The 25,872-nt window shown below is 35.1% G+C and overlaps 1 protein-coding gene and 1 long non-coding RNA gene across 2 annotated transcripts in view; both read right to left on the bottom strand.

The window, feature by feature from the left end:
• Nucleotides 1–24,367, bottom strand: part of LOC115210248 (cyclin-dependent kinase 14) — a 183,642-nt gene extending 159,275 nt beyond the window's left edge. The window contains exon 1 of the mRNA XM_029778733.2: nt 24,150–24,367. Coding sequence (XP_029634593.1) covers nt 24,150–24,198 — 49 coding nt within the window. The 5' untranslated portion in view covers nt 24,199–24,367. The remainder of the gene's footprint in view (nt 1–24,149) is intronic.
• LOC118765823 lies at nt 4,790–16,422 on the bottom strand. Its single transcript, XR_005001707.1, has 3 exons — nt 16,411–16,422; nt 7,845–7,848; nt 4,790–5,183 (listed from the first exon to the last, which is right to left on the bottom strand). It is a non-coding gene; the product is annotated as an uncharacterized LOC118765823 (long non-coding RNA).
• Nucleotides 24,368–25,872: the final 1,505 nt, after the last annotated feature.

Raw genomic sequence — 25,872 nt, 5'->3', positions numbered from 1 at the left:
ACTAATACTTTCTATATTACTACAGTACCTAAAGGGTATTACATAGCAAAATCAAATATGCTGCTCTAATTTTAGATCTATTGTAACAGCATTAGTTTGATGTAAAAATATATCTAATTTGCTGCATTTGCTGGCTTAAAAGACAGCCTTTCTGAAGAAAAAAGATTCCATATATTATACAGCATATAGTGCATCCATATTAGGCATGGGTAGTTGAAAGCTGAAGATAAGAGGCTTATAAATAAGGGTTTGGTGTTGATTGCAAATACATTCCATTCATTTTATTAATATCACTTATAAAGGTTGAAATTATCTCAAATTTACAATAACACTATTAAAACTATAAATCAATTATTTCAGTATATTAACTAAAAATAGAAGGAAGCTGGAAATACCCCTTTGCAATTCCTTCTTTAGCATATATAATTCAAAATGGATATATAACCAATACTACATTCCTAAGTTTCAACAGTGCAGGTCAGTCCTGACTGACCAAACCAATTATCAAAAGCATTCCATCAATGAACAGCTAATCAATTATTTGTTGAAGCCAATATGGTGCAATCTGAGGAAGATTTGACTGCTATTTCTAAAAGATAAGTGGCAGCACAATGGCTCCCTCATTGGTTTGGATAAGAATCATTAGGTACACAGATAGAGCCAGTTGCATATGAGAAGAAAAGAAAAATACAAAGAAAACAGGAAAAGAAAGAAATTGGTGTAATTTCTATATCTATTGCCATCTACTTTGATGTCTCCCAGGGTTGTAACTTTTGACATTCTTTTATCTCCACTTTATAAGGAAACACATTTCATTACATGTCCATCATTCACTTTGTTCTTGTTTTTATTCAGCCCTAGGTCATTCCTGATTAAGCAGATCTATGATCCACTGTGTTCCAACCATTGAATAGCCCTGGTGTTCTCTTAGACATTGCTTATCTTAGTCATTCTAGATTAAGCTGATTTATAATCCAAAGCTATTCAAATAAAAATTCACTCATAAACATTGACTTTTAAAATGTTATGTCATCTGTTCTATTATTAACTAATGAGTTTCCCCTTTCCAAGAAAAGAAGGAGAAATTTGAGGGAGATTTGGCTGCTCTTTCTCTTAGGAAGTGTGATCTCACAGGGTACCTTCATTTGTCTGTACCACTCATTTATTTGCCAGCAGCATTAATCACATTACTTTTATTATTTAACATGTATCCACTTTCTACCTAAAAGGTACCATTCAAATAGTGTCTAATAATACCAAAATACAAACTCTAAAAACTTCTACATTTAAAATGGTTAAGATGATCCCATGAAGAATTCAGTTCCTTTTCAAAAACCAAAGATGTTTGCCCTGTTATAAAAGGTCTAGGGTTCACTCCTTAATATTAAGTGCAGCTCTCATGTTTGAAAACTTCACACAATTTAGAAGACAACCATTCAACTATTAAACAGAATTTCACTCATAGTCACACTGGCTCCCAAAATGCTCTATCATTTATTCTATTATTTTAACAATGTCTTCTCTTCTCAAAACTCCAGTCAAAGTTCTTCACTTTAACCCCTAAGCATTTTAACTGACCATATCCAGTCCAAATATGTTATATGTTCAAATCAGCCAGATTTTGCCTTCTCACAACTACCCTACAATGTAATTCTAAAACTAAACAATCAAGTCGTCAATATCTTGAAGGCATGAGATAAATGCAAGATTAATTCAAAACTGTGAATAAATAAGTTTTACATCTGAATGCTAAAGGGTTAGCTGTCACGACTACATTTCTCTTACAAAACCCACACCAATTAAATTAGAAGTTACTCCTCAGAACTGCATAGCTTTGGAACTGTCTATCCATATCTTTTATTAATCTAGGACCATATCCAAAACAAAGAGAGAGGAGTGAACAAGGCGATCATGGAACACTAAAAGCACAAAGTTCCACCAAGCCAGAAATATTGCAAGGTCCATAGACAGGTAAGTAGATCCATTCAGTTGTAATATGGTATCCAAGAGATAAGACTAGTCAGAAGATGGTAAAAATGATGGGAAGATGGTAGCCCAAAAAACTGAGTTCCAAATGGAAGAGAAGAATACAATCAAGACAGGAATGGAAGCACATTGTGAGCAGTGCTGTATAAGGATATCTAGTTGACAGTGATAACATCTATAAAGGTCCACAGAATATCTCAATTTTCCTACCTTATCAGATTGTTTTACAAATATTTCAGTTTCTGTATGACAATTTCATGTTATATTATTAGATAGCCAATGAAATAAAACTTGATAATATTTGACAGAAATATGCCAAAGTTTCAAAAGTAACTATATACAATTCTAATAATATACAAATTTGTAATGAAGTAATATAGGTAACTGAATCAACCTCAGAGTATATCTAGTACATATTTTTTCTACCCAGTATGATTTTAAACTCAGAATCTAAATATGGTGTGGCATATTAAACCAGATACTCTACCATTTCTGTCATGCCACCAAATAATTCAATCTGACTGATAGAATGGACAAGATTACATTTTTAGTGTAAAAGTAGTGAATATATTTATTACTTGCTATATCCTTATGCCTCCAATATTGTAGTACAGTTGATATTGTCGATGATAGATAAAGAATACACTGTGAGTGTTATAAACAATACAAAATTGAAACAGTGGCAGTAACAAACATGCAACAAAGCAACAATCAATATTTCCAACACACTAACTTGAACTGTAAACTGTACCCGGACTTCAAAGACCAAACTATGAACTGCTAACTATGTCACACTGCTACTATTCATATGTAATGGTCCAGTCTATTCTCATCAGAAGGTGTCATACTCTTGCCACATCTCCCCTTTTGAGATTTCGAGTTCCAAAGGAATAAAGAAATTTTATATATTATTACTATTTGTTAATATCTCTTTCACTTGGTGTTATTAATATCTTTTTCTCAAGGTGTTCGGTCTGCTTCCATTTTCTCATGCTGGTTCAACAGGGCTCCATTACTTTCAGTGCTGGGACATCGAATACATCAAAAAATACTTCCATAAGAATTTCTCACCGTTCTTCATCTTTACTTAATTCGTTCCTAGCTTTTCTTAATGCTCTTTTGAACGTGTCCACAAATCTTTCTACTTGCCCATTTGACCTTCGGTGGTAGGGTGGAGAGAAAATATACTTTACCACATGCATTTTACAGAAGTTCTTGAATTCATACCCCAAGAATTGCATTCCATTATCAGAAAATGACGTGTCTGGAACACCATAACATGCAAACAATTCATATAGGAACTTTACAGTTGTCTTAGCAGTTGGTTTATTGCACCGGCATGCCTCTAGCCTCTTTGTACAGCCGTCTACCATGAGTGCCATTCACCAGTCTGGCATAGTTATGTAACCTAAACCATGGCTTCTCAGTCTCTGGTCACAATTGATACTTTACTAGTGGAGTTTTGGCCACAAGTGTGCAACCTCGACAAGTTCTCACCAAATTTTCAATATTCCAGTTCGTAATTGGCCAACAGATGTAGATACTCATCAGAGCTTTCATCCTCGACATTCCCGGGTGTCCACTGTGGAAGTGCTGAAATACACATTTTTGTAATGTAGTCGGTACTACAACTGTCTGCACATACATCAAAATACGGTTACCTATTGAGAAACTACTCGAATTTGTATTTTTATTCTGCGTCTTTTTTAAAGCTTCCTTCATTTTCATGATATACTCATCACCTACAGATTTCATTCTTATATCCTGTGCAGTCACTGGCAGTTCTAGGACAACATTAGACATAATACTTTTCATTGCATTTTCTGCCTGTAGTGCAGCTATCATGGTATCTTCCAGTGGTTTCATATTTTTCGGAATTAGTCTCGATAGACAGTCCACATGACCAATTTTTTTTTTATGGAATATACTGCATTTTGAAATTGTAATTTAGTAATATTATACCCCAATGTTGTAGTCGGTTCACCGTATGGGTAGGTAACCCTTTCTTTGACTCATAAATTGATAGTAATGGTTGATGATTTGTTTGTAACAAAACATCTGCCATGTAGAAACCTGTGAAATTTTTCCCAGCAAAGATAATCGATAGGGTTTCCTTTTCTATCTGACTGTATTTTTTCTCTGCTGCTATCAGCAAATGCAAAACAGGAATCACTGGTTTTGAACTTTCATCTTTATACTTGTGTAGCAAAACTGCTCCTATTCCATAATCTGAAGCATCAGATGCTACAACAATGTCTATTTCAGGATCAAAATACGCTAGAGACAAATCTGCATTTAGAATTTTTTATATTTCTTCAAATGCATTTTGGCATCTAACCGACCAATTCCACTTTACTTCCTTTCTTAAGTCATTTAATGGAACTCTTAATTTGTGCATGTTAGGAATGTAGTTTTTGTAGTAGTTTGCCAGCTCAAGAAATGCTTGTAATGTTGGTATATTTGTTGGAGCAGGCATATTCTTTATTGCGTCTGCCCTCAACGGGTCAACCATTTTCATCAATTATTTGCCCTAAGTACTTAATTTGAGGCAAAAAGAATTTGCATTTTTCTTGACTCAAAGTGAAGCAGTACTCTTTAATTTTCTTGAACACAGCTCCTATATACCCCACAGGCAGTTCATGCAAATCACTCTTAATCAATATATCATCCAAATAGGGAGGGATTCAAATTCACAATCAGATAAGATAGCGCCCATGATTTGCTGAAATACTGCCGGTGCAATCATTAATCCAAAAGATAACCAGGTATGTCTGTACAATTCACTGTGTGTATTTATTGTCAGATACTTTGAGCATTTGTCATTTACTTTAATCTGTAAATAATCATCAGACAAATCCAATTTGGAGAAAATTTTTCCACCATCTAATTTTGTGAAAATGTCCTCTGGTGTCAGGAGTGGATGGTGGCATGTCTTTAAGCAATCGTTCAATTCCATAGAGAAATTGGCACACTGCCTAATCTTATTATTTTTCTTTTTAATGCACTCTGTGGGTGCTGCCCACTTAGAGTAATCCACTCTTTTCCAGTCTGTCCAAATCTTCATTTACGATTTCAATTGCTGTGAATGGCCGTTTTCTGTTAGATTTAAATACAGGCACAGCATTTTCACTTACTTGAAAACAGGCTTCAGTCTTTTTGCATAAAGCTAAGTCTTCCAATAGTACTTGAGGAAACATCTTTTTCAATTTTCTCTTCAATTCCTCAGATGATTTAATTTTAACGGGACAACCATTTATGTCTTTACAGTAGAGACATACAGGGAAGTGCCATAAGTCAAATAACTCCAACCAATCTGTACCAGACAGATAAAGTGTCTTCTCCACAATGAATATTTTTGCTTCGCCTTTTTCTCCTTGAAGTGTAATATTTGTACACATTTCATCCATGAAATGTAATTTATTACCCATCACACCATGCACAATTTTTGCTGTTTCCTGACTGTTTTCCATGTATCCACATTTATGATTGAAATTCCACTACCTGTATTCAACTGTTGTTTAATATTTACACCCTTTATTTTTACATGTATGAATTTTCTGGTTTTTGTGTCACATTCACTTTCTGCTGAAAGCACCTTAGAACCTTTTGTGTTTGACCCTCATAATCTTGTCCTGCAGTGTGAGCTCTTGTGATTAAGTTTCTGACAACTATAGTGTCTTCAGTTTTTAAACAGACATTCTTTTCTGAAGTGTAGGCCTCCACATCCATAACATGGATTGAGGCCCGGCACTCAATTTTTGCGGAATCTTTCTCTTGAATATTTTCATGTCGTGCTTCAGGTTTATCATTGTTTAACATTCTTCTGCAATGGTCTTTATGGTTAAGTCTTGGTTTGCCTACTCCATTTTTGAGAGAATCCTTGCCCAAATTTCTCTGTCTTCAGCTGCCATAAGACCTTGTATGAAGATAAGGGATTTAAAAATATCGACTTTTTAGGCAATATAAAGTTACAACAGCTTTCATGCTTGGCCCAAGCTACCTGGCTTTGTAAGAGCCTCACTTTCTCCTCATCTGATCATGACTTTCAATCTTTGTTTAAAATTTCCTCATACCTTCTATAGGACACAGGAAACATGATACCCTCCTCAGGATTATAAGTGAATTCAGAAATCAAGTTCGCCATGCCATCTGGCATAAACAAACTTACCAAAATTTTCGGACTTCCTTGACTGTGACTCAACTGTTATTGTTGTTGTTGTTGTTGTAATATTTGCTTCTGCAACTCCTGTAGTTGTTCCTGTTGCTTCTCTTGAAGCTGTATTACTGCAGCTAATAGGTTCTCCATGATTTAACAATTTGTATGATGCACAATTTATCAAATAACCTACATGAACTTTGAAAAATCACTGTTACCAGATGTTATATCCTTATGTCTCCAATATTGTAGTACAGTTGATGTTGTCGATGATAAAGAATACACTGTAACAGTGTTATAACAATACAAAATAGAAACAGCGGGCAGTAACAAACACATAATGAACCAACAATCTTTTATGAACCAACAATCAATATTTCCAACACACTAACTCAAACTGTAAACTGTACCTGAGCCTCAATGCCCTCCTCTCTCAGTACCCTCACATATCTACTGCAACTCTCACCCTCTCCTATATTTCTCTCTATTTGCTACAGTTTCCTCATCCTGCCCACTCACCTAACACAAACCTCTATTTCACCTCACCTATTCTTACCACCCCCAATGTCCCTCGAGGGTATATCTTGACACATTGCCACCATCATCTCTCTCACTGTTACTTTATCTTATTCTCCAACTCACTCTCCCTTGTTTTCTAACTGGGGTATCCATGTATCTGCACTACAAGATACCTATATCTGTCCTTTTGTACCTTAGATCTCTCAAGTGGCACAAATCCACCCTCAACACTACTCCTTCCCCACCATCCCAGTTGAGTGGTTTTTGTCTTGCAAGGTACAAGATGACCATGTCAGTGCTGGTGCCATGTAAAAAGCACCGGTGATGGTGCCACACAAAAGGCACTGGCAATGGTGCCACATAAAAAGCACTGGCAATGGTGCCATGTAAAAAGCACCGGCAATGGTACCACATAAAAAGCACCCACTACACTTTGTAAAGTGATTGGTGTTAGGAACAACATCCAGCTGTAGAAACTATACCAAAACAAACAATGGAACTTGGAGCGGCTCCTGGTCTTGCTAGCTTCTGTCAAACTGTCCAACCCATGCCAGTATCAAAAACAGATATTAAATGATGATGACGATGACCTCTCTGCTTTCTCAAAATACCACCCACAGCATGATACAAAACAAAGAGGACAGCTACTAAGTGATCATTTGACCTGTTATAAATATCAGCTAAATCTCCCTCAAACCACAGTATACAACCTATTAGACCTATCATCAGCCATCATACTACTACTACAGTTAACATCTGTTTTCTTAAAGCAAATCTACCAAATGACAACTCACCAGATGTGAAGAAGCTTTCTGTAAAAATAATGTAGAGTGACTCAATAGCTTGTGACAATTAAAGTATAGAAATGTGGAAACATAAGATATTTTTAATTCTATATTTTCAAACTGTTACTAGATCAAACTGAACAAAAACTTTCCAATACAATTGCTAGATTTCTATAAGGTTTCTCAGAATTTCTGATTTATGCCAAGTATTAATTATATTTCTCCATTCTAATTCTGACAAAAATAAATGTAATTAGCCTGTCTGAATTAATAAGTATGAAATTTTTGAGGTGTTAGATAAAGTAATTAACAAAGTAAGTTTTATTTTGCTTCTTTTTGTAACATCAACTGAGCTTTTTTTTATATTAGATCATCATCATCACCTTTTTAGCAACCACTTTTCTATGCTTGCATTGGTCAGACAAAGTTTACTGATGTAGATTTTTAGAAGATGGATGCTTTTCTTACTGCCAACCCTTACTTGTTTCCAAGCAAGGTAGTATTTCCCTGTTGTCAGACATGTTTTTGCAGAATATTGAAAATCACGTGATGTCAAGACAGAAAGACAGAAACATAGACACACACACATTAAATGATGATGATGTGACAATGATAATGTCTCTATCTATATATATATATATATATATATATATATATATATATAAATGTACATGTATCTTTTCAGTTTACAAATAACACAGAAAAAATAAATAAATAGTTACCAGGGTAGCAAAAATTCACACCAAGGATGTGACAGCCTACTTATGTTTGAATAATATAGATAGATAACTGAACACAGGTGATATTTAAATCTTTTTACTTCTGACATATGTTTCAAAGTAAAAAGATTTAAATAACACCTGTGTTTAACTCCATTTATTTATTTATCTATCTATCTATCCATCTATATATATATATATATCATCATTTAGCATCTGTTTTCCATGCTGGCATGGGTTAGACAGTTCGACTGGAACTGGTAAGCTGGAGAGCTGCACCAGGCTCCAGTCAGATTTTGCATGGTTCCTACAGCTGGATGCCCTCCCTAACGCCAACCACTCCAAGAGTATAGTGTGTGCCTTTTACATGTCACCGGCATGGGTGCCTTCTACACATCACCAGTACAGGTGCTTTTTGTATATCGCCAGCATGGGTATCTTATGTGTCACCGGCATGGGTGCCTTTTATGTGTCACCGGCATGGGTGTTCTTATGTGTCACCAGCAAGGTAGCCCTTCATGCACCACCAGCAAACTTTCACACAGCTTTCATCTACCAAATCAGCTCAATGCTTTGGTCAACCCAGAGCTATGGAAGACAATTGTGAATCTGAAACCATGTGGGAAGCAAGCTTCTTAACTACACAGCCATGCATGCCTGTATATATATTTTCTTTTCTTTTATTTGTTTCAGTCATTGGACTGTAGCCATGCCGAAGCACCACCTTTAGTCAAACAAATCAACTCCAGAACCTATTCTTTATAAGCCTAGTACTTATTCTATCGGTCTCTTTTTGCTGAACCGCTAAGTTACGGGGACGTAGACACACCAACATTGGTTGTCAAGTGATGGTGGAGGGACAAATACAGACACACAAACACACACATATATATATACAACAGGATTCTTTCAGTTTCCCTCTACCAAATCCACTCACAAGGCTTTGGTTGGCGCAAAGGCTATAGTAGAAGACACCAGCCCAAGATGCCATGCAGTGGGAGTGAACTCAGAACCATGTGGTTAGTAAGTAAGCTACTGACGACACAGCCACTCCTGCGCATATATATATATATATATATATATTATATATATATATATATAAGCTTAAAATAAAACAAATGCATCACATTAATATGAAATATTGTAATTCAATTATCATTTTAGAATTATGATGGGTTGTATATATATATATGACAGAATTATGATGGGTTGTTATATATATATGACAGACAGGCAGATAAATTACATCACAAGTAGAATAAGCAAACAAGAAGCTTACTTCTACAAGACATTAATGAAAATACCCTTATGGTATCTGAAAAATCATTTTCATTGTAGCAGCTGACTTCCATGACCATGTCAGAAGAAAACCAGATGAGATTTATAAATGCACATGGAGACACTGTGGCCATAGCATAAAGCATGACGAGAAAACAAGTTTCTTAGCGATCTGTGACATAAATGACCTTACTTTGTACAATACAAGTGAAGCAATTTACTGGACATTAACAAATCTTGAGGGATTGAACTAAATTGACTTTACAATAAGACAAAGAGATAGACAGAAACAACAAATTCAAAGATTGTATCTCCAATTGGCTGAGAACAATGGAAAAAGATGAGCTAATGTCATGAGATGAGAGACATATGGATTTATCTACACTACTACATTAGGAGATTGTTACATGGATAGACAGAGATGGACTAAAGAGTGCTGAGAATAGATAAACACAGTGCTGCTAAAGGAAACACAATAATGAGAAATCAGTATAAAAGGAGTAGAAGACATGAAGAACTTCTAATGAATTAGTGATGAACTATATAGGTAGGGATCATGTAGAAAATAACCATTTATGCAGTGTATGGCTGTTAAAAAGTTTGTTTTACTTTCACCGACCAAGGACATACATATAAAAAATAAAACAATATACCACTAGTTACTGCAAGTTACACAGTCAAAAATTAAAGCCAAATAGATCAGCTGAGTTAGCTTCAATTAACATTTATTCAGTTGCTTGACCATCTAGAAATAATGGCTAAATCCTCTTTAAATTAAACGGACACATATGGTGTTAGTCCAAGATGCAATATGTTTGAGCGAAAGGCAAGATGACCTTGGTTAGATTATCTTTCATAAATCAGTTTGACAATTGAAATAGTCCCACAGTGTCTTGTAACTTATCCTCAATCTTTCATTACCTGACACTTGCAACTGAGAAGACTTGGTTATCTTTGTTTTTTTGTTTTTTTTACGTTTTATAGTTGGGTGCCATTCCTGTCACCAACCAACCACTTTACAGCATGGACTGTGTATTTTATTATGCCACTGTCACTAGAGAGGTTTCTGACAAGACAAAAGAGTCTTCACTACACTATGGTTACTTTTTTATCTTTCATGTGATTGTATTTTACTTTATGTTTCAATGTACCAATCACTGAATTTCAGTAACCATTTTCCTACATCTGCACACATAAGTAGGATACCTAAGATTGAATGAATTGAAATTAGACATAAATGTAAGACATAAATGCAAAAGATGTAATACTTAAATTATTAAACATTCAACAGATCAAATAAACTTATTCTTTGTCTGACAATAACCAAAAACAGAAAAATTATTAATGATTGAGAAAGTGAGGACAAATAATTAAATTTAATTAATATGGGTTTTCTAGACTATAAGGATATGCAGAGAAGAAAGCTAACTTTAATTATAACAAATATATAAGTGAATCAAAAACTATTATATCAAAATTAGTAGGAAGGATAAAGAAGGTTTTCATAACTAACCACACAAACAATATAGGTGAGAAACATTTAATTTTATTGACAGTTATTGGTCCCAAAAAAATGTAACATCTAATCTGTAAATTTATATCACCTTCACTATCCTTTACGAATTGAAAAATTTCATATGTTGGAACATTTTTGGTTGACACAATAATAGACAGATTAATTTGTAGTTTGTCATCTGCCAAAGCTCAACATATACTTCTCAAAAAATGTGGTTTAGATTTGAGATAAAAGATATTTCACTAGAGTACAAAAATAGTTAAAAATTGTCAGAAAAAAAAAATCAAAAGAAAAAAGTGTTTCATTGAATCTGAAAGTACTTCTAGCAGTATGGCACATCAAAAAATGTTTCGTGTCAAAGAGTGGGGTGATTTAATCAATGCAGACAAGTGTTTTTACAAAAAGACAAAAAAAAAGAGAAAATAACAGTAGATGTCATATGTATAAACATATATTGGTCATATATCCAAAATATCTTTAGAAAACATCAATAAGAGATTTCTACTCAAAACCAAAATAATGGCTGAAAAAGGAAAATGTACACCAAAACTTTTGTAAAGTGTATCCAAGTGATACCTGTCGAATAATATTTGCTAGTTAACTAATTGCTAAAACTGACATATTACACCTAAATGATAAAAGAAATGATTAACCTGATTGTGGAAAGAGACGTACATAAAATTATGTGTATATGTGTAAAAACTGGAAATTCATATAATCTAAGGGACAAACACAAAGAGTATTACATGATCCCTTAAATTCATTAAGACTAAATTTATGTTCAACAAGGAAAAATCTCTGCTAAAGTTGAATATGAGAAGAGCAACAAGATGGTTATAAGGTATATACAGAGGAAGTAATCTTAGAAGATCCTGCATTCACAAAAGGTGATGTTGAACTGAGGTTTAGAAAAAAAATTCTTTACTGATGACCCAGCCAACCTATGACAGCATAAAAAACAAAACAGACATTAAATCAAGACTGATGATCACAATACTATCAATACCAAAGCATGGAGTTCTTCAATATTTACAATTCTTAGCAATACGAATTTCATCCACTAGCAGACAGCCTGTTGCAGGCTGAGAAAAGTAACGAAAAAAAAATAACTACCATTTAGAATCACATCCAAGCCACCAGCCAAATATATCTATTATGCACTCCACTGAATATAGGCGTTTAAAGGCATTTTTATAACGACTATTTTCTTTGAGTAACTTGTAGCTATATATATGCATCGTGTACTGTTGAGGTCAGTAGTCCAGTGGATGTGAATATTTCAAATAGAATCAGTGAGAAAAGTAGCATTTTTTAACAAGTGCTTTGTTTTTTTGTTTGTTTTTTTCACCAAAATAGAAATTCCTCTTAACACTGTAATTATTGGAACATTAAGTTTTATCACTAAAAGTCCAAGCAATAATCTTGAATTTTTTTTTTTTTATACAAAGAAAAAGACCATCCAACAAATTCAGTCAATAAGCAGAACAATATTAATATGCAAGACTTTCTGAAGTTTAACATCTAACTGTATTTACTGTTACTGATTTTTAAATCCCAATGATGGAGCTTTGTTTTGTTTGAATTTTTGTTTTGTTTTTGGGATTTTTTTTTTTTTTGTAGAAACAAGTCCTTTCTCAAGAGGATAAATTCAGAGAATTGAAAAATGACCACACATTTAAATCTAGTATTTTAACTTCTGGAGACTAAAACTGCTATCCACTGCAATCCTGTTAGAAATAATAGCCAAATGTCCTTCAAATCACAACACACTGTCTTAAAAAAAATAAAAAAGACATTAATCCTAGATATACTTAGAAAGGACAAACATGCAACATCTGTGAGCATAGTGATGAACTAAGGTTAATTAACAACAACAATCACCAGTCTCAATTTCTTAAACATTATTTCAAGCACCCTGAATACACACTATAAGTATATAAGTATATTTCTAATGTTATATTAGGCATTTAGTACTCAGATGAGTTAACAGAATGACTAAGTAATGCGAAATTGATCCTTTAGTCTTAAAGGCAAAGTATGACTGACCAATAGAATGTAGTTTGGGATTTTGCTTTGCAACCATGTTCAGTTCCCTTGCAGAGCACCTTAGACAAATAACTCGAGTAGAGCAATGTTCTGAGAACAGAATTGAGTAAACAGAACCTGTGGAAATCTTCATATATATGTTTATGTATACTGATATAAATTAGTGTAATGAGCAAAAATATCTTTTAGTGATGTCCCATTCACCAACAGGTGGACAGTCACTTGAAAAAATAAGTACCAGACTAAATGCTATAAGAGTTGAAGGCACTGCCCAATTATATTCACGGTCCAAAGACTGAAACCGCTAAAAATAACATTCCCAAGAGTGGAATATTTTGAAAATAACTGCCCAGAAGTTAAAAAGGTTAAAACATGTTATGAAAAACAAATGACTATTAAATGTTCTGGTAAAGCTATTATTTTTAAACTCTCTTAATTTTACTAATTTTCAAAAGAAATAACTACATGAGTGATAACTGTTATAATTTATAGTTTAAAATATCCTGATAAATAATTGCTAGGCAATCTCATGTGATTGTCATAAACAAATCGAGTTTCTTGATGTTTATTCAAAAATGGAAAAAAGGATTTACAACTAAAGAATTTAACCAATTAATATTAGACAATCAATCCTTAATCTCACTTTGATCTATGCATTGAAGATATATTGCAAAAGGGTTTCATCATCATCATCATCATTTAACATCCGTTTTCCAGGCTGGCATAGGTTGGACAGTTTGACTGGGGACTGGCAAGCCAGTGGGCTGCACCAGGCTCCAATCTGATCTGGCAAGGTTTCTACAGCTGGATGCCCTTCCTAATGCCAATCAGTGTAGTAGGTGCTTTTTACGTTCCACCAGCATGGGAGCCAGTCAGGAGTGGGGGATTGGTATTGACCCAGCTTAAATGGTGCTTTTTATGTGCCACCAGCACGGGTGCCAGTCAGGTGGCATTGGCCACAACTACAATTTCCATTTTGATTTCGATCTTGATTTGATTTTCATCTTGATTTTGAATCAACCTCAGTTATTGACCATGTTCCATGCTGGCATGGGTTGAATGGTTTGACAGGATCTAACAAGCCTAAGGACTGCATCAGGCTCCACTATCTACTTTGGGATGGTTTCTATGGCTGGATGCCTCTCCTTGATGCAAAGCACTTTATGGCATATACTAGATACTGTTTTCATGCCACCAGTACTAGCGAGGTTGCCATGCAGCTTAAAAGATTACAAAACCCAAGAGTTATATATATCATAAGATCTTGCTATCTTTCATGTATATCATCATGATCATCTTTTAATATCTGTTCTTCATGCTGGATGGATTGGATGGTTTGACAGGAGCTGGCTAGCTGGAGAACTGCACGGGCTCCATTTGTCTGTTTGTGGTACTGATATGGGTGCTTTTATGTGTCACCCGCACGGGTGCCTTCATATGGTACTGGCGCAGGAGCTTGTATATGACACCAGCATGGGTGTTTTCATGTGGCACCAGTGCAAACACACACACACACATCAGGATTCATTAGAATAAAGATATTTTAATATGACGGACACCAAGCGAGGGTCAAGATAGGCACATCTGTATATATACAAACACATCCATATATACCTATGCATAGATGGACATATGCATACACTTACACATACATGTACAGGCATACAAATATACATATACATACAAATATGCATGTGCATGAAATTATATACATCATCATCATTGTTTAACATCTGTTTTCCATGCTGGCATGGGTTGGATGGTTTGACTGAGAACTGGCAAGCCAGGAAGCTGCACCAGGCTCAAATCTGATCTAGCAAGGTTTTTACAGCTAAATGCACTTCCTAATGCCAACCACTCCAAGAGTGTAGTGGGTGCTTTTTATGTGCCAGCAACACGGGGACCAGTCAGGTGGCACTGGCATTGACCACACTCAAATGGTGCTTTTTACATGCCACCAGCACAGGTGCCAGTCAGGTGGCACTGGCATTGACCACACTCAAATGGTGCTTTTTACATGCCATCAGCACAGGTGCCAGTCAGGTGGCACTGGCAATGACCACGCTCAAATGGTGCTTTTTACATGCCATCAGCACAGGTGCCAGTCAGGTGGCACTGGCAATGACTACGCTCAAATGGTGCTTTTTACATGCCACCAGCACAGGGGCTAGCCAGTCAGGTGGCACTGGCATCGATCATGCTCAAATGGTGCTTTTTACATGTCAGTTAGGCATTTGCCTTACCAGAAATATAGCATCAGTGATGCTTCTCCCTGGCACAAACCTAAACTGCATCTCATCTAAACTAACTCTCTCCCTAATTAGTTGGGCTATGACCCTCTCCGTGATGTTCATCACCTTATCCAACAATTTGATATCTCTGTAATTATTCGTATCTAATGCATCACCTTTACTTCTGTAGCAGTTGACTATGGTGCTGCTACACCAGTCATTAAGTATGATTCCTTCATGCATCACCTGATTGACTATATGGGTGACTAGACTATAGGCTACACTGCCAGATATTTTAAGCATCTTTGGGGGGATTCCTGATGGGCCAGGGGCTTTCTTTGAGTTTATACCCTTAATTGCTTTATCTACCAAGGTACTGTCAATTCGGATAGCTGGTCCCTCAGTTGGGTCGACATTTGGCAGACTCTCTCCCATTCATTCTCTTCATTTAGCAATCTTTCATAGTGGCATCTCCAAGTCTCTCTCTTTGCAGCCTCATTAAATGCAAGTGAGCCATCATCCATGCGGACACAGTTCTCTCCTATGACATCATGATTCTCTCTCACACAACTGTCTTGCAATATGAAACACTTCATGTCTTTGGTCCTCATGACGCAGAACATTGGCAAATTTTTTCTTATCTGTTTCCCCTCTGGATAAGTAAACCTGTCTCCTAGCTTCCCTTTCTGGCAATCTGATATAGTTCCTTGCTACCACTGGTCTTCCAGTCCTACCATGCCTGTTTTTTTTCCCCTAATGGCCCTGTCAACTACATTGTTCCACCACCACATTACCTTAGGTCGAGAGGGGACTTTGCACCATCCACAGATCTGCTCAGTAGCCCTCAACCGGTTGTCCGATAGAAACCTCCAGTTGTCTTCCACATTATATGATGCTATATCCTCCTCCTTTTCATCAAAAGCTTCAAGTAATACATCTCTAAATCTCCGTCCATTCACAAGATCCTTAAGCTTCCAGACCCTTTTTTTTTATATGTGCATGAAATTATTCACCAGCATGCAGTTTCATTATCCAATGTAAGTTCCAGATTCAACATAGAGAAAGTTCCATTTATGGTGTTTACATAGAATAAAAACACAAATAGGTTTAAAGGTTCACTACAGCTAATTCAGATCTATTTTTTTATTGATAATTTGATTACATCATGAAAAACAAAAAATGTTTTCTTCGGGTGAATTCAAAATTCAAACTTAGGTTCAGAGAAAAAATACCAAGATGTGATCAATCCACATTCCACATCTTGGTATTCTGAATTTTAAATTTACCTGCAGAAAACTTTTTTTTTCATAATGTAATTGAATTATTCGTTAATAAAAAACACAGCCGAAACAGCTGTAGTGTACCTTTAACCCATAAAGCTGATGAGAGATTTGTTTATCAAGACTTAAAAGAATAAAAGAAACAAACAATTCAAAAATATTAGAGTTTTTAGTAATGGACCTCAGGAAATATTTTGGCAATAAGTAAGGATAAAACAGAAATTTTGAGGGAGGGTGTAAGTCAATCACATTGACTCCAGTAGTTGACTGGTACTTAATTTATCGACTCAGAAAAGATGAAAGGCAAAGTTGACCTCGGTGGAATTTGAACTCAGAACATGAAGTCAGGTGAAATGCCACTAAGTATTTTGCCTGTCATGCTAATGATTATGCCAGCTCACCACCTTAATAATGATAATAATAAATTTTGTTCTGTGTCATGTTGAAAATAGCAGTTTTTGAATGACTGGAAGTAACCAAATAGAAATAGTAATCAAATAAGAGCAACAAAGGAGATAATGCATGTTGTCTTACTCAGCATTGTGAACCCATTATATATGAGCTAGTATGCCTGAGTGTGTAGTCAAGACATGAGCATGCAAATATGCAGTGTGTGTGTGTGTGTGTGTATACAGACATGTATGACACCACCCTCTATCTAATGTCCTCTTTGTTCACAGTGTATTTGTTCATTCCTTTGATTTTTTTAACTCAAGGAAGTAATATGTTTTTATTATCATTGATTATCATTTTTAATGCAAGTTAAGTAAAAATTACAATCTACTATTTAACTTATTCCATCCTTAGCTATAATATTTAATTAATTAACTCTAATGAATTTTCTTCTGTTTGTATTTTTAACCAAGTTTTCTTTCTTGCCAGTCCTACCAAAATAAAATCAGATTTCTTTTAAGAAATTCCATTGTTTCATGTGGATATGCCTAATATAAGCTCCTAAGAGACAACCTGCTGAAAGCTACTAAGCAAACTTGCGGTTGGGGTAAACACCTAGCCAGAGTGAAGGTGATGTGGTTTTGAAACAGTGAGAGACAAAGCTACAAAAGTAAATAAATAGGTTTGGCAGCAGACAGTAATAACAAGTAGCAAGAAGAAAAGCTAAGCTTCAGGTGTACTTATCAAGGAGAGAAACAGAAAGTAAAAAATTTGAACAAGTTCTGTGACATAAAAGCAGTTATGTGATGTAGTCTGGATCAAAATAGTGTGCTAGAAGAAATAAAGATGGTGTTGGGAAGAAGTGTATATGGAATGACAACATTTAATAACCTCTTGTAATAAGCATGGAAGTGTTACAATAAGAAGTAGTTAAATGTATAGAACATATGGGAAGGAGATAGTCTGGCCCAAATAGACCTAACAGACCAGCAATACAAGTCGATAGTAGTAAGGTTGATTAGACAATTAAGGATATGAAAACTGGGGGAAGTCTGCTGGTCAATCGGTCTGTGATGATTAAAATCTCTGGTAGGGTAGGGCACTCTATTAATCACCTGCATAGTCAATAAAGTGGTCAAGAAAAGTGTTATACCCAATGATTGATGTAGCATCATCAACTGCTACAAGTGTAAAGGAAATGCAGAGCATATAAAAAATTGCAGAGGCATCAAGTTGACTGACTAAATTCTGAAAGTTACAGAGTCATAGTGTAACTGATTAGGAACAAAATTAGTCTAGATGAGATGCAGTTTCACTTTATACTAGAAAGAGGTACCACATTCCTAGTGAAACAACTACAGAAGTATTTAGCTTGGAGTAAATCATTGTACCTAGCATTTGTCAATTGTAGCTAAAGAAGCTACAATTAGATGAATGGTTTGTGAAGGTTTTGCAAGTACAAGGGTGTTGTTAAGCCAGGTGAGAGCAATGAGAAAGTATAGCAATGAGTTTAGCATGAAGATAGGAGGCCAACAGAAGTTATTTCTCAGCCCCTTTTTATTTATCATAATCCTTCAGGCTATAACAGAGACATTTAATGTGGCTGCCCATGGGAACTCCTATCTTATATCTGAATCTATAATAGAATTAGAGAATTCTAGACATGGAAGCAAAACCTAGAATCAAGAAAGCTCAAAGCAAGCATCACAAAGATAAATAGTATGTAGGGAGGAAGGCCAGACAGTGACGTCAATGAAATGGCTATGGTCAATATACAGGAAGGGAACAGGTAAAAATTCCATTTAGTGCATTCAATGCAAATTATAGACATACAGGAGGTGCAGTGGAATTAGAGGCAGGCTAATGAGTTAGGTAGACTTTAATTTCAGTAGATGTTCAGGAGCTCTAAAAACTAAGAGCACATATGAAACAAATTCTCTCAAATGTTTTGACGGTTCCCTAGAAATAGATAATAGCTTCTACTATTTAGGTGACCTAATTAGTAGCCCCAAAAGCAGAGTAGCCACAATAAGATTGGGTTAGAAGTTCATGGGACTATTACATATGCTGGTAACAAAGGGTAAAAGAGAAAGTGTATAATGTCTGCATGTGAGATGTGATGTTGCATAATGATGAGACATGGACACGGAACCCAGAGGATTCATGAAGGTAGACAGAAATAAAGTGAGCATGCTTTGTTGGATATGTAGTGTCAGTGTACATGGATGACAGCATACAAATTTGTCAAGAGAAAAGCTGTGTATAACAGGGATCAGATGTGAAAAAGACTGCACTGGTATGGATATGAAATATATATAAAAGACAACAGGGGTGCTCAAAGTGGATGTAACTTGTGGAAAAGAGCAACACAAGAAGATGAAGTGAAGAAAACTGGTCTCAAGATGTTGAACTTTACAGAGATGATGGGGACCACAATGAATGATGACATGCAGTGCTGGAGAAAGCCTACCCATGTAAGACTGCATGGTGAAATGCTGTGCAGGGGATCAAGGATAAAAATGGAATAATTGATCAGCAGTTGCCAATACACTCACTTAAAAGGAACAAGCAGCACGCCACCAGCATGAGACAAGATATTCTGAGAGAACAAAATCCATACATTTGATGATGGTACAGCAGCTAATCTGCATTCAGCACACAAAGCCACCTCAACAAACAAACCCCAAATGACTACATTCTGTGCTTTGCATGCAACATAAGTTCTCTTCATAAATATTAGGTCTTTTACAACTGAGCAATAGGAGTAAAATTACCTACCACAGAGATTTTGCCATGTGCAATGAGCTAACATATGTAACACTGGCAGAGACATAGCAGTCAGCAGACATATTAAACACAAAACATACTGAAATATGTTCTCTTCCATTCTGACATGATAGAACCCTTAAGACATAATAACATTAGTACCTCTGTCACACAGAAACTATGTGACACACTGATGGTACATACATGACTGAACACAATTATTATGTACAACACACACACACACCACCACCAGATGCTTCAAGTTATGACAAAACTTAAAGAAAGCCAGGATAAGTTAAAATTAATATTATCCAATCTGGGCCAAAATACCAATACACTACTATTGAATTACTTCAAACATCCCAACTTCAAGTGGCCAGAAGGGCAGATTTTTTCAGGAATATCATAAGATTGTAGACAAGCATAGTCTGTACTTAATCTCACTGGCATAGAATAAATAGTCAGTTAACCAACTAGAGCTAACCACACAGGATCTTTGCTTCACAAATAACACAGATACCACCCACAATGTAAAAGCAATGTCTCCAATCTTCTCTGATCATAATATTGTAGATATTTTGATGAGATAATTTTGATGAAGTTCAAGGAAAATCAATTGAAAAAGAAATTTGTAAGACAAACTGGACTCAAGCCCTCTCCATGAAAGAATGACATAAAACTAGAAGAATCTTTGTTGGTAATCCAAGCTATGTACATTAAAGATGTTCCATTTAGGAAGTTTAATGTTAAAAAAATATCCGTTAAGATAGAAAAATTATTATGAGATGCTAAAAAGTCTCCAGTGTTTTAAGTAAACATACTAGGGGAAAATAAAGGAAACAGCTAAAAGCACTATTCATAGATACTGAGAATAAAATAAAACATTCTATGAAGAGATCAAAAAAGGTAATCTGAGTTATAGAAAACATTAAAAAAAAATCCCAACTTTCCTTCAGTCATCTTCTGTGCACCACAAAATAGATGAAATAATGAAAAATTCAATACTATATTCTCCACCCATATGTACACAAATCGCTGAACCAACAGATTTTCAGTATTGTGGCCCTACATGGAGGAGTTATAACCATCAGTTGAATAAACATAGAAGAAACTGCTGTATCAACTGCCATAGGCAAAATGAGTATAGATTCAGTAGCTAGCCTTGATGGCTTCCCATAATTCTTCTAAAGGCAAGCAAAGAAGTGCTAGGCAAGTTACTTTAGTTACTTTGCCAAAGTTTACTGGAGAGTATCAAAATCCCCAAAACCTGAAGGCAGGCATGTGTCCTATAAAAAGCAGAGCTGATACAAAAAGTTCAGATCTGCACCTCTGAAGGCAATGGAACAAAACATCAATGAGAGATTGATTATGTTCTTAAAGGAAAATAGTTTCTTGAACGATACCTGGCATGGTTTCTGGCCAGGCAGAAGCTGCTTCATACAGCTTCTGTAGCATTAACAATGGCTGTTGGGCGAGTTATTCAAATTTGGACATCGTGTACCAGGGCTTTGCAAAGGCTTTTGACAAAGGTTGATCACAGGACAATATGACACAAACTTTATGACTTTAGTATCATCAAAATAGTAGGAGAACAGCTAAATAAAATACAGAAGTCTGATTATTGCAGCTAACGGTGCCCACTGTACTAAATCAACTATTTGTTGCAGGATACCACGAGAAATGGCTATTAATGTTTTTTATAGCTCAACTGAACTTTCAACACAGCCACTCTCAAAGCTATGCTGATAATGCAAAGATACCAGAAGGCAGCAAAAATATTAAAAGCTTATAAAACCTCAAAATTTCGTATTGATGGACAGAAGAATATATGAAATTTAATGCAACATTCAAGTACTTCAGTATTAGACATCGAAAACAGAAATGAATATACAGAGCGAGGAAAAACAATACCAGAACTAGACACTATACAGGATCTGGATAATGAAATGAGTAGGTCCCAAGTGTTGAGATGCCATGCTAGTCTTGCATGGAGCAGATGCTCAAGGTCACGCTGCCATAAAGTAGCATATCAGAAACATGACAGACAGGAACCTTAATATTCTCATAGACTCTCCTTGTCCGCTTAGTGAGTACTGAGGCTGCTCTTCCTATACATCTGTTCATCTCAAGCTCCAGAGAGCATGTTATGGTTGGGGAGTGCTCAAAGCCTTGGTTCAAAACTTCCATCTTCCCCAGACTGATGGCCTAGTCGGAGTTTTGACAGGCCCTTATAAGACTGTTGAGTTGTTCCCTTTTGAGAGAATTGCCAAAGATACATCCTCTGCAAAGGCAGGCTCTGATGACTAGTTCTCATACTTTGTACACATACAATATATATATATATATATATATATATATATATATATCCATACACACACATGTAGTATATTTATTTAGCTTTGGTAGAACAGGTTAAAAAGAACTCATACAATGATTATATGTATTTTTACTTGCAGAAGCTACAAAAGTAACTCGAAGGCCAAGAAGAAAACTATTTTGTAACTGCTGATAACAAATATACATACATATATATGAACGTTTATACAATTATATAAATGTATGTATAAAATATACAGATTACACAAAAACACATATATAGGTATACATACATAGACACACACAATACATGTACATAAATATATAAACATACACATGCATATATATATATATATATATATATATACTTGTATGTTTGTACAAATACACGCACACAGCTGTTTATAAATGTATGCATATATACATATATATATACAAATATATTATATACACACTCGCACGCACACTTGTGTATGTGCGATCATCATTATCATTTCCTTTACATCCACTTTCCATACTCGTATGGGTCAGACAGAATTCGTTCAAGCAGATTTTCTACAGTAGGATGCCTTTCTTGTCACCAACCCTCATCTTTTCCCAAAGAAACAAATTATCCCCCCCCCCATGGCCTGACATATTTTCCCGGAAGATTGACAACTGCCTTTGTAATGGTAACGTTCATTTACAACAATCGTGTAAATGTGAAGATAAGGAGACACACACGTGTGTATGTGTGTGTGCACGCGCATGCGACAGGCTTCTTTCAGTTTCCGTCAATCAAATTCACTCACAAAACTCTAGTTCAGCTGGGGCAATAATAGAAGATTCTTGCCCAAGGTGCGACGCAGTGGGACTGAGACTGAAACCATGTGATTCAGACGCAAGCCTCTTAACATACTTACATCTATCTACCTATCTCTCTTTCTCTCTATACATATATATATATATATATATATATATATATAAAATATATATACATATGTATATTTATATAGTCTTGTAAATATATACATACAAGTTTATATGTATATACACACATATACACGCCTATACACGTATATAATTATACTCATAGACAGGTGTATAAGCGGCAGACATAATCACATATACATGAAAATATTTGTGTATACACACATACGTACGTGTAACGTACACACATTCGCTCACTTGCTTCAGACCATGCTAGCGGACTGCTCTGATGTATATTGTTAATTACATCGACCCCAGTACATATTTGAAGTCTGGTACTTAATTAAACGGTCATTGTTTTTGGCGAAAACCTTGTGCGTATAATGTGTGTGTGTGTGTATGTATATATATATATATATATATGTATATTCATATTCATTTCTCTGAACATATTCATACAAAGACTTACAAAGTAATGCAGTATTTGTGTGTGTGTACATGTGAGCGTGTGTGTACCTATGTGCCCGTGTGTATAAATATGTATATAAATAAATGTATAGACATTGAAGCATATGTATGTATATGATATATACATAATATAAATAACATACATATATATGTGCTCTCTACATATGTACGTACAAGTGTGTATATGAATACACGTATATGTGCATATATTAAAGTATGTATAAATACGAGTGGAATATGTGTACATATACACACACCTTTATATGTATCTTTATAGGAATAAAATTTTTTAAATCCAAGTTTCACGTAAATTAATCAGGCATTTTGTCATTGAAGCAATGAATGAATTGTCAAGTTTTTAAATGTGATATATATACATATATATATATATACACACACACGCGTGTGTATGTATGTATTGTATGCATATATCTATGTGCATGTAATCGATTAAAAGAATTATAATCACTCAGGAAGTATGTAGTCGTCTTCACATTGTTTCGGCCTGAGCTGCAAGATAATGTACCGATAACAACAACGACGGCGACACCAAACACAGAGTCGCGTATGGATTATGCCTTAATATTTCTAGTACACAACACAAAGACAGGTTTCGTTCTTCCTAACCGTACGATAAATATGTGAAATATGTGTTACACGCGAAAACAAAAAGCATATACAACAATTTTTCTTCATTCTTAGTGTATGTTGCTACCGAGTATTTACAAATTAAAACAGTTTATGTTATGCTATGTATGGAGGAAAATCAAAGAAAGCGTACCTTCTCTCATTACAGGCTCGATTTTATAGCTAATTGCATTTGTATCCATTGTATCCACAATTAGTGACTTTTCTCAGTGAAATGTGTGCGTGAAAAAGCCAGCAAATGCAGGCCTATAAGAGTTACACGTTGCCAGCGACAAGACGTGAGGCTGAGTCACCAGATTGCCGCCATGTTACATACAAACAGACGACCACAGTGCTGCTGCTCCTGCTGCTGCTAACACTTACACCGTCTCTCAATTGCTTACTCTCTCTATTTACCCCCCCCCCCCCCCACTCTCGCGCCTATTTCTATCTCTTTCTATCTATCCGTCTTTTTCCTTTTTTTATTTTTCTTGCCTTCTCTACTAAACTTCCTTTACTTTCTTTGAGAATTCTTCTTTCTTTATCTGGAGGAACTTGGAGAAGACGAGAAGGAAAATATCGACACACAAGCATACACATCCACACAAATATAAGATTAATAGAGTATATATACATACATATATATATATATTATATTGTATACATACATATATATATATATATATATTGTATACATACATATATATATATATATATATATATATATATTGTATACATACAAATATATATATATTATGTGTATAATATATATATATATTATACACATAGAAAATATGGTGTGCACACAAATATAGGTGTATATATAAGCATGAATGTATGTATATATATATATGTATGTATATATTTATATATACACATACATGCATGCATATATATATATGTATTGTGTGTATATATATATATGATATATAAGTATATGTATATATATAATCACAGTCATCATCAACAGCAGTAGTACCCTCATTTTAACATCCACTTATCCTTATTTAGTGAGAGAATACACTCATATATAATTTAATATATCTGTGAGTGTGTGTGTGTGTCTGTAAATATATATATATATATATATATATATGTATATGCAAATATACATGTCTGAATGTACATATACCATTATCACCATAATCATCATTATCATTTAACATTCACTTTTGTTTCCTCACTTGTTTGGGTCTGACGGGATTTCTTGGGGCAAATTTTGCAGATGACTTTCCCTCCACCAAGCTTTCACATGTTACAAAAAAGGTCTTATTTCCCCAGGGCTAGACATATTTTCATGGAAGATCGGAAACAAACGGCATCACTTATATGACGGTGACACTTCTTAGTAACTTTCATTCATTATCAGGACAAAGAGTTGCAAACACACATACATGCTCTCACACACACCAGGAGATTTTGAAGTAAACTTCTTAAGGACCAAAGAATCATGTCTGCATTTAATATATGTATAAATATACCTTTCCACCGGGTTCAGTCACTGGACTGCAACCATGATGAGGCATTGACCTGAAAGGTTGTAGTCGAACAAATCAACCACAGTACTTATTCTATTGCTCTCTTTTGCCAAACCACTAAGTTATAGAAACATAAACAAGTCCCCTATTATGAAAATGCCCTAGTCAGCAGCGGCTTCAAATATGTCTTACAACACTTCAATTAAAAATATGAAACCTAAAAATAGACCTAGGAAAACAACATATTGCCCTCTTCAATTTTGTTAAAAAATGTTAAAACTAACAAAGGCTAAAAATTCCTGGCATTATTAGATCAGTATTTCCTAGTAAACCATTAATACAGAAAGATTTTTGATAGACACTCAATAAAAATGTCATACACCTGCTGCACCAATATGA

This window comes from Octopus sinensis, linkage group LG1, assembly GCF_006345805.1.
Source record: "Octopus sinensis linkage group LG1, ASM634580v1, whole genome shotgun sequence".
Lineage (NCBI taxonomy): Eukaryota > Metazoa > Mollusca > Cephalopoda > Octopoda > Octopodidae > Octopus > Octopus sinensis.
This window is presented reverse-complemented; position numbering and strand designations above follow the sequence as displayed.